This window comes from Etheostoma spectabile, chromosome 23, assembly GCF_008692095.1.
Source record: "Etheostoma spectabile isolate EspeVRDwgs_2016 chromosome 23, UIUC_Espe_1.0, whole genome shotgun sequence".
Lineage (NCBI taxonomy): Eukaryota > Metazoa > Chordata > Actinopteri > Perciformes > Percidae > Etheostoma > Etheostoma spectabile.
The window spans coordinates 15,130,224-15,152,505 of NC_045755.1; the positions used below are offsets into that span (position 1 = coordinate 15,130,224).

A 22,282-nucleotide genomic window follows, 5' to 3' on the forward strand; every position below is an offset into this window, starting at 1 on the left:
GTGTGTGTGTGTGTGTGTGTGTGTGTGTGTGTGTGTGTGTGTGTGTGTGTGCCTGCTTGCGTATGTGCGTGCGTGCGCATGTGTGCGCGAGGAGGAGGGATGTTGTAAAGGAGAGCTATATGAGGAGTAGGATTGGAGAGTGGTTGCATTTCATTAGTGGCATTTTTATTTTCATCATACTGCCATATTGAATTTTTTTCACAACGGTGTCTTTTATTGTCCGCTTTATCCTCTGGACAGATTGGTTTTTCGAAGGGGCTGCTGATTTCACGTCATGATTAGTGTGACAACATTTTTGTCATTATCGCCTACATTTAACAAGGAGAGGCTGCAGAGAGGATGTGTACAGTTGGGAGGGGGGACAGGAAATGAAGGGAGGGCGCAGATGTAGGAGGCTCTAGTGGCAAAAATATGGTTAAAAGGCAGTTGTATCGCTTTGAACTTGTTTATCTGCCCTTGATCCTTTACATATAAAGGTAAAATAGTAATTTTTCTTCCTCCTTCTCTTGCCATGTTGTCTTTTTGCACCTGATCCTCTATTCATCCGGGACTGATTGAGCAGTTATTCAAATGGTGAATGACAATCGAGATGGCCTTGAAAGATTGCATTGAAAATAATGATGTACAAGGCCGTCAGCTAAAACATCATCAGTCATAAGGAGCACTCTCTCAGACATACAGTATATACATGTACATAGGCACTTCATTGATCTCTGCCGGGAGGTCAGAGAGCAGGTTCAGCTTGAGGAGATGAAGAGACTCAGTAGACTGTTTAAGCATTATGTATGTCCAGTTGTCACAGGTCAATTGATAAAAAGATTTCATGAAAAGCTAGTCTAAATTCATGATGTTCCACTTCTGGGATTCCTCCGTTGCGTCAGAAATTCTGCCTCTTGTTGTCAACTTTCTTTGTGTTGGAATTCTAAACTCCAGTCAATTCATGAGGACTTATGGTTACCTGCTCCTCAGATCTCTGCAGGGTAAATCCAGACCGCTATCTAGACTATCTGTCCAATGTTATCTGTATCTATATCTGTCTAATGTTTTATGTTGCATGACTAACACAACTTTTGAACATACATGTTCTACAAAAACAAGTTCCTTCCTGAGGTTATTTTACAGCGGCACCATGGCTCCGTCTTAGCGCCACCCATGATGTTACTTTTGTGATTGGTTTAAAAAAAAAAAAAAGCCAATAAACGAGAGCATGTTTTCATCTCTGAAGGCTCTGTGGACTAGCCAGACCCTCCTTCACAGTGCTGTGGAAGGTCCGACAATGCGTGACTAATAAAAAGCCAACCTGCAACCCCAACAATCAAATCAAATTAAGTGGATTTAACAATTCCCACAGTTTTTTTTGTTGTTGCTCATTTAACATTTAAGTTGCATGGTTTTAGATTGACATGACAGCAATACAACTGTATAATAAAATATCTAGCTGTAATCTAATAAATAAATAAAAATATATTTATTATAAAATTAAAATAAAAGTTATTCTTCAGTCTTGAGTGAGTCTTGAGTCATATGACATGACATGGCATGTAAAGTCACTTGGTCAATATAGTTTGCATTTGTCTTTTGCAACTATACACAAAAAAAAACTGCTAATAAAAAAAACTGCATAATAAAAAATCATCTTTATATAAAGTGACTTATTTTGTTTATAATTTTATGGTATTTATTTAATTGGTTGGTTTATTTCATGGTTATGCTCATGGACATTAAACCAAAAATAACAGGAAAATTAAAAAAAAAAAATAGTTTGTAGCGTACTGTCTCTCTGGGTGTGCACCAGTTCTCTTAATACATCTATAGTGTGCACAAAAAGCAGTCATGGCCCATTAGATTAGGAATTTCCGTTTTTATACTTCCACAGTAAAGCGGAAGCACCAATCGTTATCTGCATGTGTTTTTTTAAGAATATAAATAATAGTAATAAAATGTCATCAAGTGTACGCAAGAAATATACAGCTAGCATGTGCTTTGTTACAAGAATTTGTGAAAACGTATATTCGTTTATTGATGTATGTGTGCATTGGAAATAAATCCTTTCAACATTAGCACCTTAAATGCAACATAACTTCCGGGTAACGGAACCGGAAGCACTTCTAGCTTGCTGAAAGGCGGATCCCTCTCAGCTACTTTGCTTTTCACAACTTCTTTTGAGCCCATATTTACCTGCCATTCCTTGGCGGGTCACGCCAAATCCAACAAAAATCGCTTTCTTAAGTATTAAAACGACATTTTATTCAGTAGAGTTCTGTAACTTTACTCACCACGACGACAGGAGGAGTTTTCAAGCTATAGCTAGCGAGCTAACTTTAACGCACTAGCTTGCATTTAACTTGACAACTGCCCTGCAGCATAAAAGGGAAGGATCAACACCGGAGCAAACACAGGAAGATGGGAGATAAAGAATTGATGTGGGCATTGAAGACCGGTGACCTCGATGAGGTGGAAGCCAAACTTGTAACGGTGAGATAACGGTGATCTTACTGTTTTACTACGAGTTGTGGGCAACTGTTTTCTGACAAGTGGGTGCTTAGCTAAGGTAACTAACATCAGCAAGCAGGCTGGCTAGCTGGCTAGTTTAAGGTAGCTGGAGTTGGGCAATGCTAAGTTAGGTTCACTAATATTGGCACGCTACCGGGGCGTGTTGTATCCGTACCGTTATGTGTAACGTTAGTTAGTTTATGGCGCTTCAATTAAGCTTAAATTGGTTTTGAAACATTTTAAGGCTGGCGTAACACGTTAGCGTAGACCTAACATACACATCTGAACGCCAAGTTAGCTTAACGTTAGCGAACCACAGTGCTAGCTACTCTTACCTGGAGAATTGGCAATTGGTCGGTGTTTTGCTAATAATCTCCAATCGTATAACGTTAGTCATTAACATTGTAACGTTACTTGGAGGGTTTTAGTGATTAGTTCGACTAGCAAACATTACCGGTGGCACTTTCCGCTTAGGGCAACCTGTTGGTAAGCTAGCTAACTGAGAACAGCATCAGCTGGTACGTGGTAACGTTACACATTGTAGATAGACAGCTGACTGCTATCGTTATGTCGATTGTAATTTCAGCAGCGGTGACTACAATAGTTGTTGACAACACATGAGTTTTTGGACAACGTTCATTATAGTCGGTAGAATGGGGATCTGTTAATGTGAGATAAATGTAGGTCATTGCTTAGCGAGCTAACCACCACACGGGCCCGTGTTCCAGCAGTATCTAATGACTTCTTTTTTTTTATTTCCAAAAAGCTTCTAATTCAGCGATAATAATTCAGATTACCTTCTAATCTGACAAATTGATAACCATTAGAATGCAAATATCTTTAAAACAAGTCTAATATATTTCTATATGTATTTCTATATCCATTTAACTTGTGTTCTTTGACATAAATAAAACTATGGAAGTGTTAAAAAAAAGGCTCAAATCATATATTCTATCTTGTAAATGGTCCTCGGCTGAAAAACGATTTGAAAATTGGAGGGTGGGGGTTTTGGCTGTAGCCAAGGAGGCTTGGATTTTTACCACAGAGTTTAAAGTATCCCTTGCTTTTGTAGATTAATAGCTTGTTTCTGCTGGAGGAGGTGATGTTTGCTTTTACCAACAGTCCTACATTAAGTTATTGTGAACGTTGACTTGATATTGGTTTAAAGTTAATTTAAACAACTACATTGTTTTTTCCATATAGAGAGATTTTACCGACGTCATGTTCTGGGCAGTAACCCGGATGCGAGGCCATATTGGAGATACTCGGTGTTAACAACTGAATGGAATACAGTGGAGTATTGTGCACTTTAGATACTTTAAGTGAATGTAGCCATATCTAAACAACCGAAAAGCATCCAAAATGCAAAGCCATATAGGGAAGGTCTTGGACAACAAGAAAAGGCGCAATATTTGAGAAATTAGTTTATTGGCAGTGCAGAGCCCTACGAATTGGCTCCCGCTTACATCCATGACGACTCTGTGATTCTTCCTTCAGTTGCATATCCCGATATAGTCAACTACCTGGTTTTCTCTCCGAGCCCATACACAGCTGCAGACCTTAAATCCTACAAAGGTTTGGAGGCCTGTAACCAGATGGTGTGTGTGTGTGGATGAGTGAGGGAGATGCAGTACCAAGACATTAACAACTGTTGTGTTGTGAAGGCCAAATTAAATAATGCAATAACTTCTTTAATCAACCTAACCTTAACTGTATGACATCATTGCGATACTCAAGGTGTAGCCAAGTGACTCTCAATCGTTTTTTATTTTATTTCTTTATTTCAAAGAGCCCCAGTTTGCTATCTACACTATCTGGGTGAGTTTGAGCTTTGCCAACCACAAGCGTCTCCTTTCCTCTGATAACTTCTTGCATTCCTCTCCCTGGTTTTGAATAATTTTTGGAAGACGATAATATTCCAAATGTTTTTTTCTCGGTCTGACCTATTGGTACAACCTAAAACACAGCAATAATAACCATTTTCCTTGATATCGCTCAGGATCTACGTCAGTTCCTGTGTTTTGTTGTGATGCGGAGTATCTCCAAAATGCGACCTCCGGTCTGATAACTTGTTGTGAAAACCCTCTATACATTTAGCAGCAGCGCGCTGCCATTAGAAAATTGTTGCCGCCGCTCCTTCAGCATTTTATAACCTGTCATAAAGTCGTGATTAAGCGACTGCAGAGCCTTCCGTATCTTATCTGTTTCCAATGTAATAAAACAGCATATTCCACTTGTGCTATTTTCCTATTCCCTACTTTTGATTGGCATCTTAGCCTTATATATTAACTCTTTGTTGCTCCAGGTGAATCCAATACCAAGCTAGCTCTTTCATCCCTAGATCAGGTATTCATATGAGGGACTTGTGCAACAAGATATTCCTCTATATAAATAGGCTAGCTAATTCTACTTCTATATTCTGTTATGGAGGCCCATTTCTAAGCTAATTAATGCATTTTCCCCAACTTGCCTCTATCTTTATTATTCAAACAATTAGTTTGTCATTTAAAGTTTTGAGAAAATTTGGAACTGACAGCCACAGCTGTGACTGATATCTGGAAGGCCACCTGGAACACTAAGCTGTGTGTGTGGTTAGTGTTAAGGGAATAAGGGAGACTGGTGAGTGTCTCTTTTCTCTTGGCTCCAAGGCTGACAGTCTGAAGTCTACAGCAGGAACGTGAAAGGTAGAGGATGGTACATGCCATTGCTGGTCCCTGAATTTCAGTGTGAGCTTTTAGCAACAGGGAGTGTATCCGTTTCAAGGAAAAGCGGTCCTCAGATCTACCTTTTTTTTTTTTTTAATTCATTTTGGTAGCTTGTGACTAGGGCTGGGTATCGTCATTGATTTCCTGAGTTAATTTGATTCCGTTTCACAAGGTTCTGATTTCATTTCCGATTCAGTAATAATGCAATTAGGGATATTTCATTTTGCAAAACCAATTTTGCCTTAATACAAAAAAGACATTCTACAATTGAAGGTTCCCTCTAACCTGGTGCATTATTAAAAATTAAATGTTTACATAATTGACCCCAAGATAGTTGCATGAATGTACTTTTTATTTAACGTGAACGCACTACAGTAGACAACACAGTAAAGTTTAACTCAACTGTCAGTGAGATTTGAATGACTAGTTCTAGTTAATACAGAGATCAATAATAAATTCAATTGAATCTGAAAATCGTTTTTTTTATCCCAGCCCTGTTAAAGAGTGTTGTTTTTTTTCCCTCTTTTCCAGGCTGAAGATGTAAACCGGACCTTGGAAGGTGGGAGAAAGCCTCTGCACTATGCTGCAGACTTTGGTCAGACAGATGTGGTGGAGTACCTAATTTCTAAGGGAGCAGATATTAATGTAAGAGCACAAAAACCAGCTCCCATCACGTTATTTTGGATTTCATTTCTGTACTGTCCAGGGTTGCAAGGACCACATAAAATAACAGCGTCCATACCTTTTACTTTATAGACTCGTTCAAACAAAATAAGGAGTTCAAATCAAACAGTTTGACAATACGCTTAAAGTAGTCTGGCTGTTAAAACCAGTTCATCATATGCTATTTCAGCCATTCTCTCATTCAATATTGTCTCGCCTTGCCAGACCTCACATTTAGTCTGATAGCCCCCCTGAGCCTAGATAGTCTGTTCTAGTGTTGTTGTAGTAGATTGAGCTGTATCCACTAAAAGGGCACTTACCTGTCACAGTATTGACATCTTGGATTTGGATACAGTGCTTGTGTAATTTCCAGCTTTTTCTGAAGGTTTCATATGCCTGTTCAGTAACTAGTAGAATTGGTCGTGCAAAGCAGCATGAATCAACTACAATACCTAGATGGTTGTCTGTTGTTTGTAGATCAGAAGTGTTCTGTAGAGTTTCTAGAGTGAATTTCTTCCTGCTCTTCATGGCAATCACATTAGTTAAATGCATCCCACCCCTTGCCTGAGATTGGATACAGCAGTTCAACATCATAGCATCCCGTAGTTCAGATTTACACAAGGATTTAAAGTCGTACCAATATAGTCTTTCCTTCCAACTTCAAAAATGTTTGCGCATTTCCTTACATATCTAGATAACCAGCTAAGTTTCTGAAACATGGGAGGTAAATGTATTGTTGAAGTGCAGTGTGCTTTCTTTTAATTTCCAGATATGCTAAGGGGTAAAGCTATGTAAACCTCTCACAGGTGTTTTATTTATTTATATTTGAGAAAAAGAGGGATGTGCCCCTTGTGTATGAGGATTGGTATTGTGCCTATGATCTGCTCGTACATTTCCCAAAACATCTTTTTCTGTCTCTCACTCGCGCCTTTCCCACCTGCTCCCCACACAGGCTCCAGACAAACACGGGCTCACTCCGCTGATCTCTGCCTGTTTTGAGGGTCACACCTCCTGTGTCAAGGTCCTGCTAGAAAAGGTTGGTACTTTTATTTGAGCATGCACTTATTCATGCATCTGCACACATCCTTCACCCCTGAGTGCATGTCAATGTGTCCGAGGGTCCACGTGCGCATTGAGTGCTGATGAGGTAACTCATTGGACAAAAGGCCCTTTAACACAGTCCTGTGGAGGTTGTGCTGGAATGTTCATAGAGCATGACGCAGTATTGCTGCTGTTCATTTGTTTTGTGTCTGTTTTCAAGCGGTTTCATTCATAGGTACACATGCCCTTTGCTCTGCCCCATCCTTTAGCCTCAGCCTGGCTCAGGTGTTTAGCTCTGGAACTATCTTAAATGCTACCTCAGTCAGATAGATGCATGTGAACATAAAGTTCCGTTTTACCAATGCATAAATGAGCCAGACTGCAGTTGGATTGAGGTCCCTCTGGATAACAATAGCTACTTGTCTTTCAAGACCTCCTTCAGTTCTTTGTCTCTGGTACCCTTTTGTCATTGAACACTCCTGTTTCATTAGAATAAAACCGGTGGGTATAGCTGACATCTCCCTGATTTAATATTATTATTTTTTATATCTGTAGCATGCCCCATGTCACCCAAAACACTTTAAGTGGTAGTCAAGCTTATTGGTCACATCTTGTAGCTGCGAGCCAATGATGCAATGAACGTGAGCTTAACAATAGGCATGGAGGAGCTTTAAAAATAATGAAATATTTGAGGTTCCACATTAGTAACCAAAATGTAGGGTCTATTTTAGTCTATTGCTTGAATGTAAAGTTAATGGCACAAGATCAGCACCACTAGGAGAGAGGAGCCTACCACTGCACTGCATGACGCCATGTAGACGGCTCGCATACGTTTACAGTCAAAGTCTGCTGCAAACCAATATGTGTCTGCAAAAAGGAGCAATAGATACACTGAGCAGCTGTGTGTTCCAGCCAGGCTAAATGAGGCAGGGTAAATGAAAGCTCCTCTACAGAGTTGTTTCATGGTGGCATCATCTTGGCTCAACAAAAGTAATGGGAAAATGGGAGGGGCCATTAACACGGTAAGTCGCACTGATTAGGAAAGTCATTTTTGCACTACATACATTCGTATATGCACCAATAAGGTGGACTTTTCAATCAGTTCTCGGTTTTAACTGCAAGGTGAAGCAGACGTTTGAAAAGAGGAAACAGTAATCCATTTATGGGAAACACTGATGTTCAGCTAGAGACACACTGACGTGGTATTCAACTGCTATTTATTCCTTATCCGCCATTTTCATCAACGCAGCCGCACGTCCCCGGCCCTCGCATCAACAAGACCGCAAAGTCTTGCAAGCAATTGGCCAGCAGCTGGCTACTGCTGTAAGCTGACCGTCAGTGCTATTGGCTCAAAGATAAATTGAAACAACTGGCCATTGCCAACAGGAAGAAAATTTCAGTTTACTACTCAATAAGTTCTTTCCCATAAAAGTATAGCATCACGTGCTCAACAAGATAGTAGAAAGATTTCTTAGTTGTCTTATTTTGGTAATGCTGAAATTTTCTTTGGTCTTCTAAGAAAGAGGAGGAAGTACAGTTCCAAGCTGTCTGCTAGATGACTTATTTTATGTCCGTATCCAACACAGTCTCACAGCAGTTTTTGACATTGTCACGTTATTTTTAATCTATTAATTTGTGCGAACAGACATGTTTTTCTTGTTTTTTTCGTGTTCCTGAGAACGTAATGTATTTTTGCTGGTCACTACGTGATGGAAAGCATCAATTTTGGAAAAGAAGAACATGGAAACGATACGCCACACACCGAACGGACGGTGAAAGGATACACCACACGCCGGGACACAATCTCCGGTCTCCGGGGTAAAGGTCTTGTGTTTTTTCACCCATTCTCCACAGCAACCAACCTCCCTACGCAGATTTTTGGCATTTAGTGATACTCTAGTAGTGCTGTGACCACAAAACATGCGTCACGTTACTATAAAATTGTCCTCAACAACACAAGATTAACGTGACATTGGACATGATTCCGTAAATTAAATAACAAGACCACATTGTCACATGTCACCTCCACATCAGTTATAAAACTTGGAATTAAAACCACCATACTGTTAAAAATTCATAAAAAGTCTTCATTAGTCATTTGATTTCCCTTTTATTTAGCCTGCTATCAGTGTCATATCCGTAGCGGCAGTACATCCTTGAGAAAGCCAAAAGCTCTTCTAGATCTGAAATGGGCAGCTATTCAATTACCACCTCTGCATTGTAAATTAAAGTCCCTTGGGTGAACCTTTTTTAAAGAAAAGCCTTTGTCTGTGGTATCATATGAGACATATAAGACAGGCAGCCATAGCTCATCTGAACAGGGATTACAGTGGAAGGCGAAGATATGTGCAAACCCACGGGTTTGCTCTTCTCATGGCTTCGTATTCATCTCTACTAAGCACCAACAAGGATTAACACACAAATGGAGCCAAAAGGTCAGCAGTTGCCACTGGGACCAGATCTCAATACATCTATCCCTGGCAGCTCTGAAAACTCTTAACATTAGATAAATATATCCCACAGCCGCTTTATTGACCACGCTGCTGCACATCCACTCAGTCTGGCAACACCTGTATTACCACAACTCCCATAGTGCAGTGGATAAAAGGAATTTCCTGACAATAATGAATTGTGACTATTCAACTGCCAGTCTTGTGTTTGCAGACATAATGGCATGGCTCCCTGGTGCATCATGGTAGCTGACCCCTGCCCCCCTGACTGCGTGCTGTGCTGTTGTTGGCAATGAATTATGAAAGGCCATTTTAACCCCAATAGGTGACCCAGCTGTAAGATCCTTGTCAAGAGTACAGACTGCAGCCTGCAGAGGCCAGCCAGTTAATTATAACTCAACAATGAAAGGGCACACACAGGAATGCACACAAGAATATGCTTGCATCATTTTCTTCTATGAGGAACCTGACCATTGACTAGGAAGAAATACAGTATTATTTTGTAAAGTCAGTTCCTGTTGTTGCCTCAGCTGACTCTATAGGGTGTCATTTCTATTGTGTGTGTGTGTCCTTTAAAAAGTAGGATTGGCCAGTAAAAGTAAAACGTCCTCCAATGGGCCATGGCCAGCTTGATTGACTTGACTTTTTTTGTTGAGAGGGATGCACATACTACATGCCCTATAAACACAAAAACTAGTAGAACTATTTGATTTCATTCTGGCTGTTCAATGTGTATCCCTAGTAGAGCTGCAATGATTAGTCAATTGACCGAAAATTAATTTGAAATCAGTTAATCAAACTAATTTTTCAAGCACAAATGCACCAAGTTCTCCAAAATGTCCTGAAGGAGGGTCTGGCCACTCCACATAGCATTCAGGGATGGGAGGGAAATATCTTCTGGTTTAATGGCATTTCTTTAAACCAATCAGAATCATCATGGGCGGTGCTAAACTCCACACAGAGCCACTGCAAAATAGTTGTGCAAGAGAAAACTCAAATAGTATAGCTAGCTCTCTCAATTGACCATGCAGAGATATGAGGAGCAGTGAACAATAATCCTCAAGACAAAATTTCAAGACAAAGAAAGCGGATGGAAATAGGAAATATATGCATCTGGCGGAATTTTCTGTAGCACCGACGCAATCCCAGAAGTGGAACGCAAAGGATATAGACTAGATAGTTAATGCCAAAAACCCATCCTTCGTAAATCTTTAGAATCGTTCCCCAAAAGAACCAAGCAGGCCTGCCTTCTTGCACAATCCAAATTTTCTTTAAAACTCGCCATTTTAAACATGTACATTGCTAGCTCGGAGTTTCTGGTTATATTTTCTGTAGCGAACAGATTTTAAGAATGGCTGAGGGAGGGACATTTGGTGAGGGACATTCGCCGGAACATCCGGCAGCGTAGGATATTCCGGCGATTTTCCTGGAAATGAACGTCGTTGATCCAGACTACAAGGTCCCTGATATGAATCATTCAGCACGATTGTAAAAGTAACAACTGCTTTATCACTATACATACGCTTCAGCATTTTTTTTTATTATATATATGGATGAAACAACACTGCATATCAGGACCCCCCAGGAATCTGTCCTGTCTCAGACCAGATAAATTACACTGAAGGAACCCTCTGTGTATTTGCAGATGAGATAAGACGAGGACGATCATTTCACTTCCTTTTTGAAATTTTAAGTGCTGTACAGAAAAAAAAAACATGTTAAGTAAACCTCCTCTTTCACACTGTCATGTTTTCTGGATTTAAATCCCTCCTGCACCGCAACATGTTTTGAGAACAGTTATGATCATTTGAATCAGTTACGATGAGACTCCAAGAAGTCAAAGGTCCTTGACCAAGACATAGCCTGTACATACAGTAACCCCCCCCCCTTTTTTTTTTCTTTTTTTTTTTTTTAAAAAGAGGCAATTTGTAGGTTTTGGATATTGTTTTTTTATGGATTAAACCAAAGAGTTGTGTTAATTCATGAGCTTTAGTCAGATTTCATTACCTTTTGGCAGGCCAACTGTTTCTCTGTTTCCAGTCTCTGTGCTAGTTGTTGGACGGCTATAGCTTCATATTTAGCTTACAGACGAGGGTCTCTAAAAGAGAGCCACATTACACAACAGGGCTTTAACATAATAAGTGTTGGCAGGTTCACATTTCTGAGAATTGTGAAGCATGTTCTGAATTGTCAAAACCGTCTCTTACTTAGTCTTTCGTCTCCCTACCAATTAGGCATGCAGCGCGGACAGGTTACCCCTTAGCCCTGGTAAATCTCCCTTGCTCGGGATGCACTCTGTTGCTCCTGTGGCATGGAATTTGCACCCAGACAGCCATCCTCTCACAATGCCGAGCACTTGAACTGTGTCCCATTGTTTTTGATGCCCTTCAACTCCACACAACAATAGACTCCCTCTGTTGTGACTCTGTAAACCCTTTACTAAGAGGCACACAAAAGGACGTCTCTTCACTACATACTCCTCTGTTACCCATTAAATCTTTGGGCACTATATTTGCATTCAACACATTGCTTGTCTCATTCTCTTTCTTTTACATTTCTTTTTTTTGTCCGTGGTAATGTCAGTGGTCCACTTACATCTCTTTCACATTCAGTCCTTTATGATGCATGTGCTGCCTGTTTAACTGGCCAGTGCTAAGTGACTGACCGAGACGAAAATAAAAGTGACAGATGCTCAGGAACCTTACCTGTGTATTGACCGGGTCCAAAACACGGCTCAACGCTAACTGCCATGCCAGTCTTGGCAACCAGGCATCAGCTCAAGGTTGCCGAAATTGACAACTTTGACATTTCAACTTTAATTTGTTTAAAAAAGTAAGGAATAAATAAAAATTGTAATTTCTGAGACAATTAATTGTACAGCAAAATTTGGAATTGTTACAATATAATTTGCAATATAATTGGATGCCAGGATTCCTTGCCTCCCAAGCTTTTACAACATGTCTGCTTCTCTATTTTTTTGTCACCTGTGTGACTTATTTTGTGATGTTGACGAGTTGTTGTTTTATTTACTCCACAGTCAAACAATTTCATTGGTTTCACCATTCCAACATGGTGCCTACACGCCTGTGTGGAAAGTGTTTGCACATCAGCGGAAATATTGTTTGGCGCACAAACGTAGTCTTTACGGAAGAAACCAAATCAAACATTGACTTTTTTTTTTCATATACAGTATAAAAAACAAATATTGAGCAAGTGGTTGCCAAAGGGGGGCAACCAGAGGCCATGACAGGGTTGCCAATTGACTCAATCTGGTTGCCCTGGTTACTTCCAAACCCTGCCAAATGTTTCTGAGCCATAGAGAACCTAAATCCTGACTGTCAACCTCATGCTGGCCTCTGTTCCACTGAATACTTATCTGAACTCTATCTCTTACGGAGGGTATCGGTCTTTCTGAAAATGTGTTCTGGTGTTTATTTGTATTCAAATATAAAATACCATCAGCTACAGTACGTCTATTAGAAGTTGAAATCTTTGCAACTCAAACAAAGTTAAACATGGCGTAGGTACTTAGGTCATTGTAACTTGGTTTCTTCCATATCCATAATATTTACCACTGCTGTAACCTCTGTCGTCTGAAATGTCGGTTCGGCCCTCCTTGCCCTGAGTTAGATATGGCGACAAGCGGCTATAGATTGAAGTCACTGCTCATCACCTTAACCCTGACTCAGTGAAGCGGTGTTGGCATCACACTGTGAGGAAGACTTGATGCACCTACTGAGCATATTTAATATTCATGTCCCCTCTGCTCCACAGGGAGCTGACAAAGACCGAAAAGGACCGGACGGCATCAGTGCCTTTGACGCGGCCGAGGACGATGCCATAAAGGCTCTGCTCAAGTGAGACAGCACAGTGTTGGAGGTGGCTGGGCAGGTGGGTGAATGGACAGACAGATGGATGCAGTGGTCCCCTGACAGAAGATGGACTCGCCTCTTTTACCCTGATCAACCTTTGTCTTACCACTGCTTTTGTCTGTTTGTTGGAGGGTCATTGTGTCCGTCTGGTGATTTTCCTTAACCTTATTATTTTTTCCCCCACCCCAAGTTTTTGGGATAGAATTTTCTCTTGTTTTGGCCTCTGTTTGTAGCCATTTAACAGAAGGACTTATCAATTATTTCTCCCTTAGGGACCAAACACTGGGGGAGCCCTCTCACACGTGGATCCTAGAACTCTGCTCACACTAGAAATCACACTCTGTAATGTAAACGCAAAGCTTAGCACTTAAATACACATCTCTCATTTGCAGTTCTCTCTTGCAAATCAAATGGTAATAGATCAATAGTATGTTAACAATTTTTTACAACTTCAATACAAGTATTGTATGGCCAGGGCTTAATCCCATGAAATGAACAGTAACTGCACTCTACTGTACTTGATAGATTTCAAAAGAAAGGTTGTAGAATTGCATTATATTAATCTTTTAATGTGTGACCTCGTCCTCTAACTTGATTTCTTTTTTAATAGACCAGACCAGTCCCTCCAATCAAATCTTTTTTTTTTTTCATTTTGGAAGTGTTGGTTGAGAGAGGTCCAGGGGTTGAATTTTCCTTTTCTACTCAGCATATCACTTACATATCAAACTGTGTTTTTGACAAATTTTACGTTGGTCATGCATTAATGATATTCTGTATTCTTTGACCAATCATCATGCTGGTTAACTAGAAAGACTTGAATGTTGCAATTTTAAAATTGGTTACTGAATCCCTTTTCAAAACAATGTTAACAGCACATAATAGAATAAGCAATTCTAGATATGTTTTTTTTTTTTTTGTCATCCCTAGAGTGAGAGCGAAAATGTTTTTTGTTGCAGCTTCTGTGTATTTTGTAATTGATGGGCTCTGGGGGCTCTGAATGATGGGTAAATTGGGGTTAGAGTTGAAACTGGATGGTGGGGGCTGTTAGCATTCCCCTTGCCTTGGAATTGGTTAGAAGCCCTGCCTGTTTTGCTGCATGACAAAATTGCCTTTGCTTTTATGCTATGAAATGGTCGCTGGTCCTCTCTTGGTTGCTTTCAAATGAATTACTACTATGTAATGGACAAAACATGCTCTTGCTGACTTTGTTGTGACAAAAAGTATGTAAAACAGAAATAAAAATATCTATAAAATCAATTATGTCACCTGAACTTTGTTTGAAAACTGACTCAGTGAGTATGGTTGTGAAGGCACCCATAACGTTGCCTGGTGGTAAACTGAGAACATTGCATCCTATTAAAAAATACTCCGCTGTAATTTGACAGCTGATAGAGTCAAAAAACCTTAATTTTCTCAGACTTTTCCACCTTGTAAAAAGGTAACTGCCACGCAGTCCACTGTTTTCCAGTACCATAGAATCAGAAAAAGAATAACATGTAATTTTGATCATGCTGTTTGACAAATTTGACCATTGGAACGCTCATAGCTTCGGGCAATCTAATCCATATTTGAACTTCTGCGACTCCATTTCAAATGTTAAAAAGTGCACACTTTAATCTTTGTTGTCATACCAATCTACCGCCTCAAGGTGTTCCATTATGAACCTCTCAGACTAACTTTGACTCACACTAGATTTGTCTGGATTCAAATAAGCTTCTTTATAAAAGAACAGTTAGTTCTAATAAAGAAAATGTGCCACCATCCACAGAAAATTATAGCAACCATATCAAGTATTGTCAAGTGTGACGATCTATATAAGAATACAAAGAGAATTAATAAGTAAGACTGGTGGGACCGGCCTGTTCTGGGAACAGCAAGGATTACATGTATAGAGCAACGGCTTATACATTGTCCCATACTAGCAGCCTAACATCTCGTATTTTATCTGCTTTTATATTTTTAATTGTTTTTAACTGGTCTTTAATGTTTTATGTTAAACTTTAACGTATTTCGCTTTGAATTAGCCTGTTGCTGAATGTGCTGTACAAAGAAAGCTGCCTTGCTTTGCTTTGCAATAGTTACTGCTGCATCAATTTTAAACTGGAATCATTGTGAGGGATTGCATTGTCAAAAACTTTACTTTGATAAACAAAAATCTGTGAAATTATGTATCATGTGCCATATGCAAAATGGGTATTTAGCACCTGTTGTCTGCTGTATTCTTCAGCCCGCAAGGCCTTCTAGAAAACAACATTGTTGAGGGTCATATCAGGTCAAAGTCCTGAGACCAAGAGTTGTAGTTTCATTATCACCTAAATATGCTCCTGTTTTCCTGAGACAAATATCTGCATGAACCTTGGATGAGTAGCATGTGAATCCAAGTTTCACCCATGGCAGACAACTCCAACATTTTATTCTTCCGCGACTCATGTGTTGTATACACCCTTTAGTGACGTTAGTAAAAACATTTTCTTCTCTGTTCAATGTCAGCACACGTTTTGCGTCTACATTATCCAGCACTTCATCGATGCTATATCATACTTGAAAACTTTTAATCCAAAATAAAAGATGTCTTGTCACTTCATACACATTTCCCTTTGTCTTTGGAAACTTTGGGATCTCCAAAAGAATTTAAAACTAGTCATTTGGTTTTGTCCACACAACAAGAGCTAGTAATGATAGACCTGCCACGGTGAAGGGAACGTGAAAAATCAATAGAAGCATGAAACTGAGCTGTAGCATGAGGTGAAGGGTTGCATCAGGTTGTATCAAAAGGAGCATGTCCAGAGGGAAGCTTCAGACAGACGCAGAGTGAAAGGTCTGTGAGACAATTGGTGGATGCTGCAATGCTTCGTTAATCCGACATACACATGCCTCTCTAGGCCACTTGCCATTTTTTGTGTACTCGCGCCTGAGAACAAAGACAAATCAATTATTGCAATGTGGGAAAACATCAAGATAAAATGATTCGGCCGCGTTTTGACAGCCTTGTCTCCTCGCTTCCACGCCCCCTCCAATCCTTACCATCTTATTTCTGCTGATTTAAATTACTTTCAAAGCGAAAAACTGAGGTCCGCTTTCGGTTGACAGTGACATTCTTGCTACATTTAGTCTTTGTCGAGCCATCAAATAAATCTTGCTTCCTGCAGAAGAAAGCCTCTGATTCAGGCTGATGATAAATGCGAAATGATTCATTGGCAATACATTTTCATTTAGTCCATGAATTGCTTTTTTCACAGGGTGCACAGACTACGTGGGCAAATCCTGGGCTTTTCCAAAGACACTAATTCTTCTTAGGATCATTAGTTTACCATCCTGTTTATATTCCATGCAGCCCCCTTGTCATGTACTGTGCAGATCAGTGGTTCCCAAACCTCTATGCATTTCTTATGCAACCTCTATGCCAAAAACATAACCAAAAATGTGTAAGAATACTCTACAAGTCACACAAATATGTCTTCAGAGAAGAATAGAGGAGTGTTATGAGAAGTCATAAATAACTTTTAAGTGAACTCTGCTCCCACCTGCTGTTTTCCAAAGAAAACTGCAGGGAATTATCAACTCAATCTGAGGGAAACCCCAAAAAAAAAAAATGCAAACACTGTTTTTATATGATTTGTGAATACGATTGATTGCTGAGTGTCTCTGCAGTGATTACCAGATGCAGCAATTAGCACGTGGTAGTATACATGCATGCACATGTATGCATGTAATTACACCCACACATCTGTTTTTGTTCCACACAGTTGCTACAGGGACTTTACGCAGAGCTACCCTTATAATCAAGCAGTTCAAAATGGTGGTTAATGAAGGAGAAAATTCAAATCATTGACATAATTAATATGGACTCCTGATTGTCTTTTGGGCATCTCTCTCTAACCTATTATTGACTCCTTGTCTCTTGCGTTAGTTGAGTTAACGACTGATTTTCAACCAATCTAAACCTCAATTCCCTAGTCGTAGCTCAGCCGTCACGTAGTCTACAGTATATCCACAACGTTCCACTTCCGGGATTGTTCTGGTGCCGCCTGAAATTGCGTCGGATGTCGCTCTTTTCGGCCGGATGTCCGTTACCGTCCGCTTTCTTTGTGGTTTTATTCATTTTAAATTCTGGTGGAGTTATGAGGACAATGAGGTTAACTGCTCCTCAGAGCTCTGCAAGGTGAATCCAGACAGCTAGCTACACTATCTGTCCAATCGGAGTTTTCTTCTCACACGACTTTCTCACTTCACACAAGTTTCTTCATGAGGCTATTTTGCAGCGGTACCGCTGCTCCGTCTGGCGCTTAGCACCGCCCAAGACAATTGTGATTGGTTTAAAGAAACGCCAACAAACCAGAGCACGTTTTTCTGCCATGCCGTAATGCTGTGTGGACTAGCCAGACCCTCTTTTGCAGCGCTGTGAAGGAAGTTCTGGCAATGCTGAAGGTAAGCCAACCGTGAAATCAAGCATTAAATTCAAGGAGTCCCACAAATTGAAAGTCACTGGATAACCGTGTGTTTTGATTGAACATTTGTTAATTTTTGTACTTTTGTTTTAATGAGAATTGTATAGCTGTGGGGGCAGACGCATAATTGCCGCGGGGGTCAGGGGACAATATTTGAGAAATATCACTCAGTGTCCTGTGTGTGTTTTTTGTTTTACTTAACATCACACATTAAGCTCCTGGTTAAAGAGTCACTACTGAATCTACAGAGATATATTTAGTATTTAGTGATATATATATGTAGTCTCCAGAATTGCTATATAGTGCATGTGTACAAATTGGCTGTCAGGAGGCAACTCTGTTTTTTTATATTTAATGTTGTGTAGTACATTTTAAAGGGTAATAGAGAGGGGTCCTTAAATTATGGATTAGTACAGGGGGGAGCCCATGCATACGTATTTTAATGTATTGTATTGCATGGACTTGACTGTATTGTTAATTAAGAACATTTGTATTGCTGGTCAGTCACTGACCAGCTGTTTATGTCACAATTTCCAATTTTAACACGTTATGCTCAAGTAGGTTGTTTAATAGGCAAACTAGTGGTCATGGTTGAGAGACAGATTGAGCCTTAGTGTTACAACTAAGTTAAGTTAAAGAGAGAAAGATGGAGAATTGACCCGGTTGGATATTTTCATTGTTCTCAGTGTCTCCGAAGTCCATTGAGCAGACATCGAAGGCAGCTGAAGACATTTAAAAGCAGGTAGTTGTGCCCTGACAAGCTTGAATACACATACATAAACATAAATCTCTTACGGGCTATTTACTTTACAGTCCCTCTTTGTTTGTACTCTGAGCCAATGTGCGATGAGCCAGATCCAAATCCCTCTAGATGCCTCAGTGCAAATGTTCTCAGCTAAACAGCCATTTGCAGAGAAATCAATGCAACCACAATGCTATTAGGAACATTTTAATTGGATATAAAAGCATATTCATTGTTACTGTTATGACGGCCGAGCGCGTCAACAACCGTGGCTGCCAGCCATGGTTGTGCGTGCCACTGAGCACTCACAGAAATCTTGGGTAATTTGTCTGAAGAAGAATTTTGACTTTCACAACTTTGAAAAATTTCTGTTGTCCACATAACTTCAGTTCTAAACTTCTCTATAGAGCCAGATATAGATTCTACACACAACTGCCCATTTTGCGCCCAGCGGGTCCCATGTGATGATGTTAAGAACAATGCAATAGAGATAAAGGCGTATGGTTTCGCCGGCCATTAAATGACCATGTAAATAAAGCTACATATAAATGCCTGACAATAACATATAAATATGTAACAGAAGATAATACATATTGAAAATACATAATAAAATAAATTGTTGTCCGTTAATAAATCATCCAGGAGGCTTTTAACCTAACATAACTAATCCATAGTCATTTGCACTGATTACAAATTCAGCTCATGTCCAGAGTAAAGAACGTGTTGCAGGTAATCATCATTCCAGTGAACCTCTGAAACCTTTGTGCTAGCTGCTCAGATCCTGTAATTAATTCTAAGGGACATAATATGTTTCAAGTAGCAGGTTAATAATTCAATCAATAGGTTGATGTAATGTCCAATTAGCTGTTGTGTTCACTTAGGTGAATTTGTAGAGATGAAAGTCGTTTTTTTTCATGTAAAACAAACACTAGAGAACTTTTTAATTTTTTAACTAAATTGCCGGACAGTGTTTCACTTATATGAAGTTTGCAGACTGGGCCACAATGTTGAGTTGCAGTTTAACTACATATAAGAATGGGCCGAGCATGTGATTTAAGGACAGGAACATGATCGCCGCTGATGAAACATTCAAGTGCAGAGAGACATCTCAGAAAATCAAGCATTAAAGTGCAGCGGCTAGAGGCTATAACACACTGTCGTGGGATACACTTCTGTCAGGTAAAAACCAAAAGATCAAGCTAAAGTGGCCAACATACAGTCCTGTCACCACAATTGGATATTTAACGAGTAGGGGAAAGTGCCGCTTGCTCAATTATTGGTGTCTGTTGGGACATGTTGATGGCAGGGTGAGGATTTGGTGTTAACAGCCTATGGATCACTCCGATCTATGGATCTTCTGTATGGTGCCAACGACGCGGTTGTGAAAGTGTTGAAGGGGTAGGTGTTTGTCTTGGCACAAATTAGTACCTGTACACCACGGTTACCCCAGAAACCTTGTTGCTGACCATGTACACTTCATGGCTACAGTCTACACTTCCAGTGGGAAAACCAGGTAAGTTATCAAAATGCTTCTGAAAACATGAAAGTGGAAAGCAATTGGATGTGTGAATGTGTTACAACAAAAACAAAAATCTGAATTATTTTATAGGAGTTCATAGACCAAAAATGTCATTTTTCTGTTAAAGCTGGCTAGGGTATACAGTATATTTGTACAAGTATAAAAACCCTAATCCACAGAGAAATGCACACAGCCTGTGTTCAGAAATGAAAACCGAAAACCGTCATTCCCCGGCTGCGATGACGGTGCCGAGACTCAGAGAGCGCAGATGCGGAAACCCCAGAATCGCTGACCAATCAATGCAGACTGGGCCTTTTCTGGAAGGGGGGCTTAAAGAGACAGGCACTAAAACTGAGCGTATTGAACGCTAACTGCATGGTTCGGTCACTATTCTTTTTCAAGTAGAAGCAGACAGCCATTTTCTTTCTTTTCATCATTATTTGGGCATTTTAGCCTTTAATTGACAGGATAGCTGTAGATAGGAAAGGGGGGAGAAGGGGGGGGGGGAGACATGCAGCAAATAGCCAGACTCAAACCCTGATCCGCTGCGTCAAGGAGTGGACCTCTGCATAAGGGCTGCATATTAGCTAAAATTCCTCTAACGCAACTTTTAAAAGGGCCCACTGTTTTAAAACAGTTGCGAACTATCCTGCCCAACTCGCTGTACCACATCCTCTCACAAAGACTTGAGAAGGACTTCTATGAGCCATTTGTCTTAGTCAAAGTGAATGAGGACACCGTACCCTCTGAGTGCTCAGATGGAGTGCGAGTAGCTCTGTATTAGCCAGTGGTGCTTTGAAATCTTTGAAAGATCTTTGTTTTTTTCTATTGATTCATTTCTTTTCTAAAGGCACTGTTTGTCTGTCTTTGGCAGAGTGACCGAGGGACCCGAATGACTAATAGTACAGGTAGCACTTGAGGCTAAGACCAAGTCCATTACGACATGGGTGATGTCTCCACTTGTGTCGTCCCCTTTTGACTGATGTCAGCGTGCTACACTGCCATGTAAAATGATCATCTCTCTTCTTGGCATGAGGTGACAGTACATCTCTGTCCTCTCCTCTGTCTTAGCAGGAGCCAGCGAGGATTTAATGAGAAAGGCACACTCGATAACCCATATTATCCACTGTGTTTAATTCACATACGCGCACAGTGCTCCCTACTATTTTAATGGGAGTTTCTGATGCTTGTGGTCTTCACCAAGTGAGAAAGACACAAAGCAATTGCTACAGATACTCTGTTAGGAACTGAGAGAAAGAACTCTTAAATAGATGCAACAACATGACAGAGAGAACTTTCAGGAGCTTAATCATCAAGGACCATTGTGGCCACAGTGGCAGAGGGCTGCCTCATTAAGAGCAGTGCAGTAAGCACATTAATGTCCTTCAGACACAGATACACCCCGTAATACAGTGGCTCAGCAGAAGACTTATAATGGGACACATTCTTAACAATCACAACAAGACTGCACTGGACTTTAAAATCAACGTATTGACAACATGGTGGAGAGTTATCTCGGCAAAGTTTTATATTTAATTCATTTATGCAAGATGGCAGTGAATCCTCCTAGTAGTCTCAGACAGGCTGTATTTCACCGCATTGATCAAGTCATTAAACAGTCAGGGGAGTGTTGTTTATCATGGTTATTCTGTTAATAAAGTGTAACATTTTTATTGTGTGTCAAGGCCGAGGTGTCAACTGCACAGGGTCTTGTTACGCTGGCCAGGAACTGTCTGGGGCTGAGTAACGCGTGGTGGGGGAAGAGTGTTTCGTCATCTGGTGAGCGGTCCTCACTCTGCTATAGTGTTATGGGACGCCCATTCACCCCATTTATCTGATCATGCTCTGCTTTGGTGACTCCACCTCATATATTCTACTTCTACACTCGTTAATTTCTGGTGTTTATAACTTTACGATGTCAAAGTAATCCACAATCTAGGAAAGGTAATGTTGCTGCTGAAATTGGTCTCTCAGGAAAAACTTGGCAGTGTCTTGTAGAGGTTTGGCTGAGGGATGGTTGTTGTTTTCACCATTTTGTACATGTGGTGCATATGTTGCATGTGTGGTGACCCTAGAGAAGTGTGTTTTTTAAGCTTTTGTGGTCTAGTTATGGTTAAAAGGTCAGTGTGCTTTAAATGAAAGTGTTTTTTAGGATTTTCTATCAACTCCCTACATATTTCCAATGCAATTTGGGGGCGCGAGGACACGCTCCACGTGCTCTCAACTTGAACTTTACTTCTTTACTTTTCACTTTACTATATGAGGGGAATTTTACCTTTTGCAGTGACACTGAATGCTAGCATTGGACACAACTCTGCACTGCAGAATTAATATGAACATAAATCCAAG

At 40.2% G+C, this 22,282-nt stretch overlaps 1 protein-coding gene across 1 annotated transcript; it reads left to right on the plus strand.

Moving 5' to 3' along the window:
* The first annotated feature begins 2,081 nt into the window (after positions 1-2,081).
* mtpn (myotrophin) lies at positions 2,082-14,477 on the plus strand. Its single transcript, XM_032505564.1, has 4 exons — positions 2,082-2,475; positions 5,730-5,843; positions 6,814-6,897; positions 13,127-14,477. The coding sequence occupies exons 1-4, from the start codon at positions 2,404-2,406 to the stop codon at positions 13,211-13,213; spliced, it is 357 nt and encodes a 118-aa protein (XP_032361455.1). The 5' UTR covers positions 2,082-2,403; the 3' UTR covers positions 13,214-14,477.
* Positions 14,478-22,282: the final 7,805 nt, after the last annotated feature.

Excerpts from the sequence above, each read along its gene's own strand:
- mtpn (XM_032505564.1), top strand. The coding sequence starts at position 2,404 with ATGGGAGATAAAGAATTGATGTGGGCATTGAAGACCGGTGACCTCGAT. Across the intron at positions 5,844-6,813 it reads CTAAGGGAGCAGATATTAAT|GCTCCAGACAAACACGGGCT; the intron begins GTAAGAGCACAA and ends CTCCCCACACAG. Across the intron at positions 6,898-13,126 it reads TCAAGGTCCTGCTAGAAAAG|GGAGCTGACAAAGACCGAAA; the intron begins GTTGGTACTTTT and ends TCTGCTCCACAG.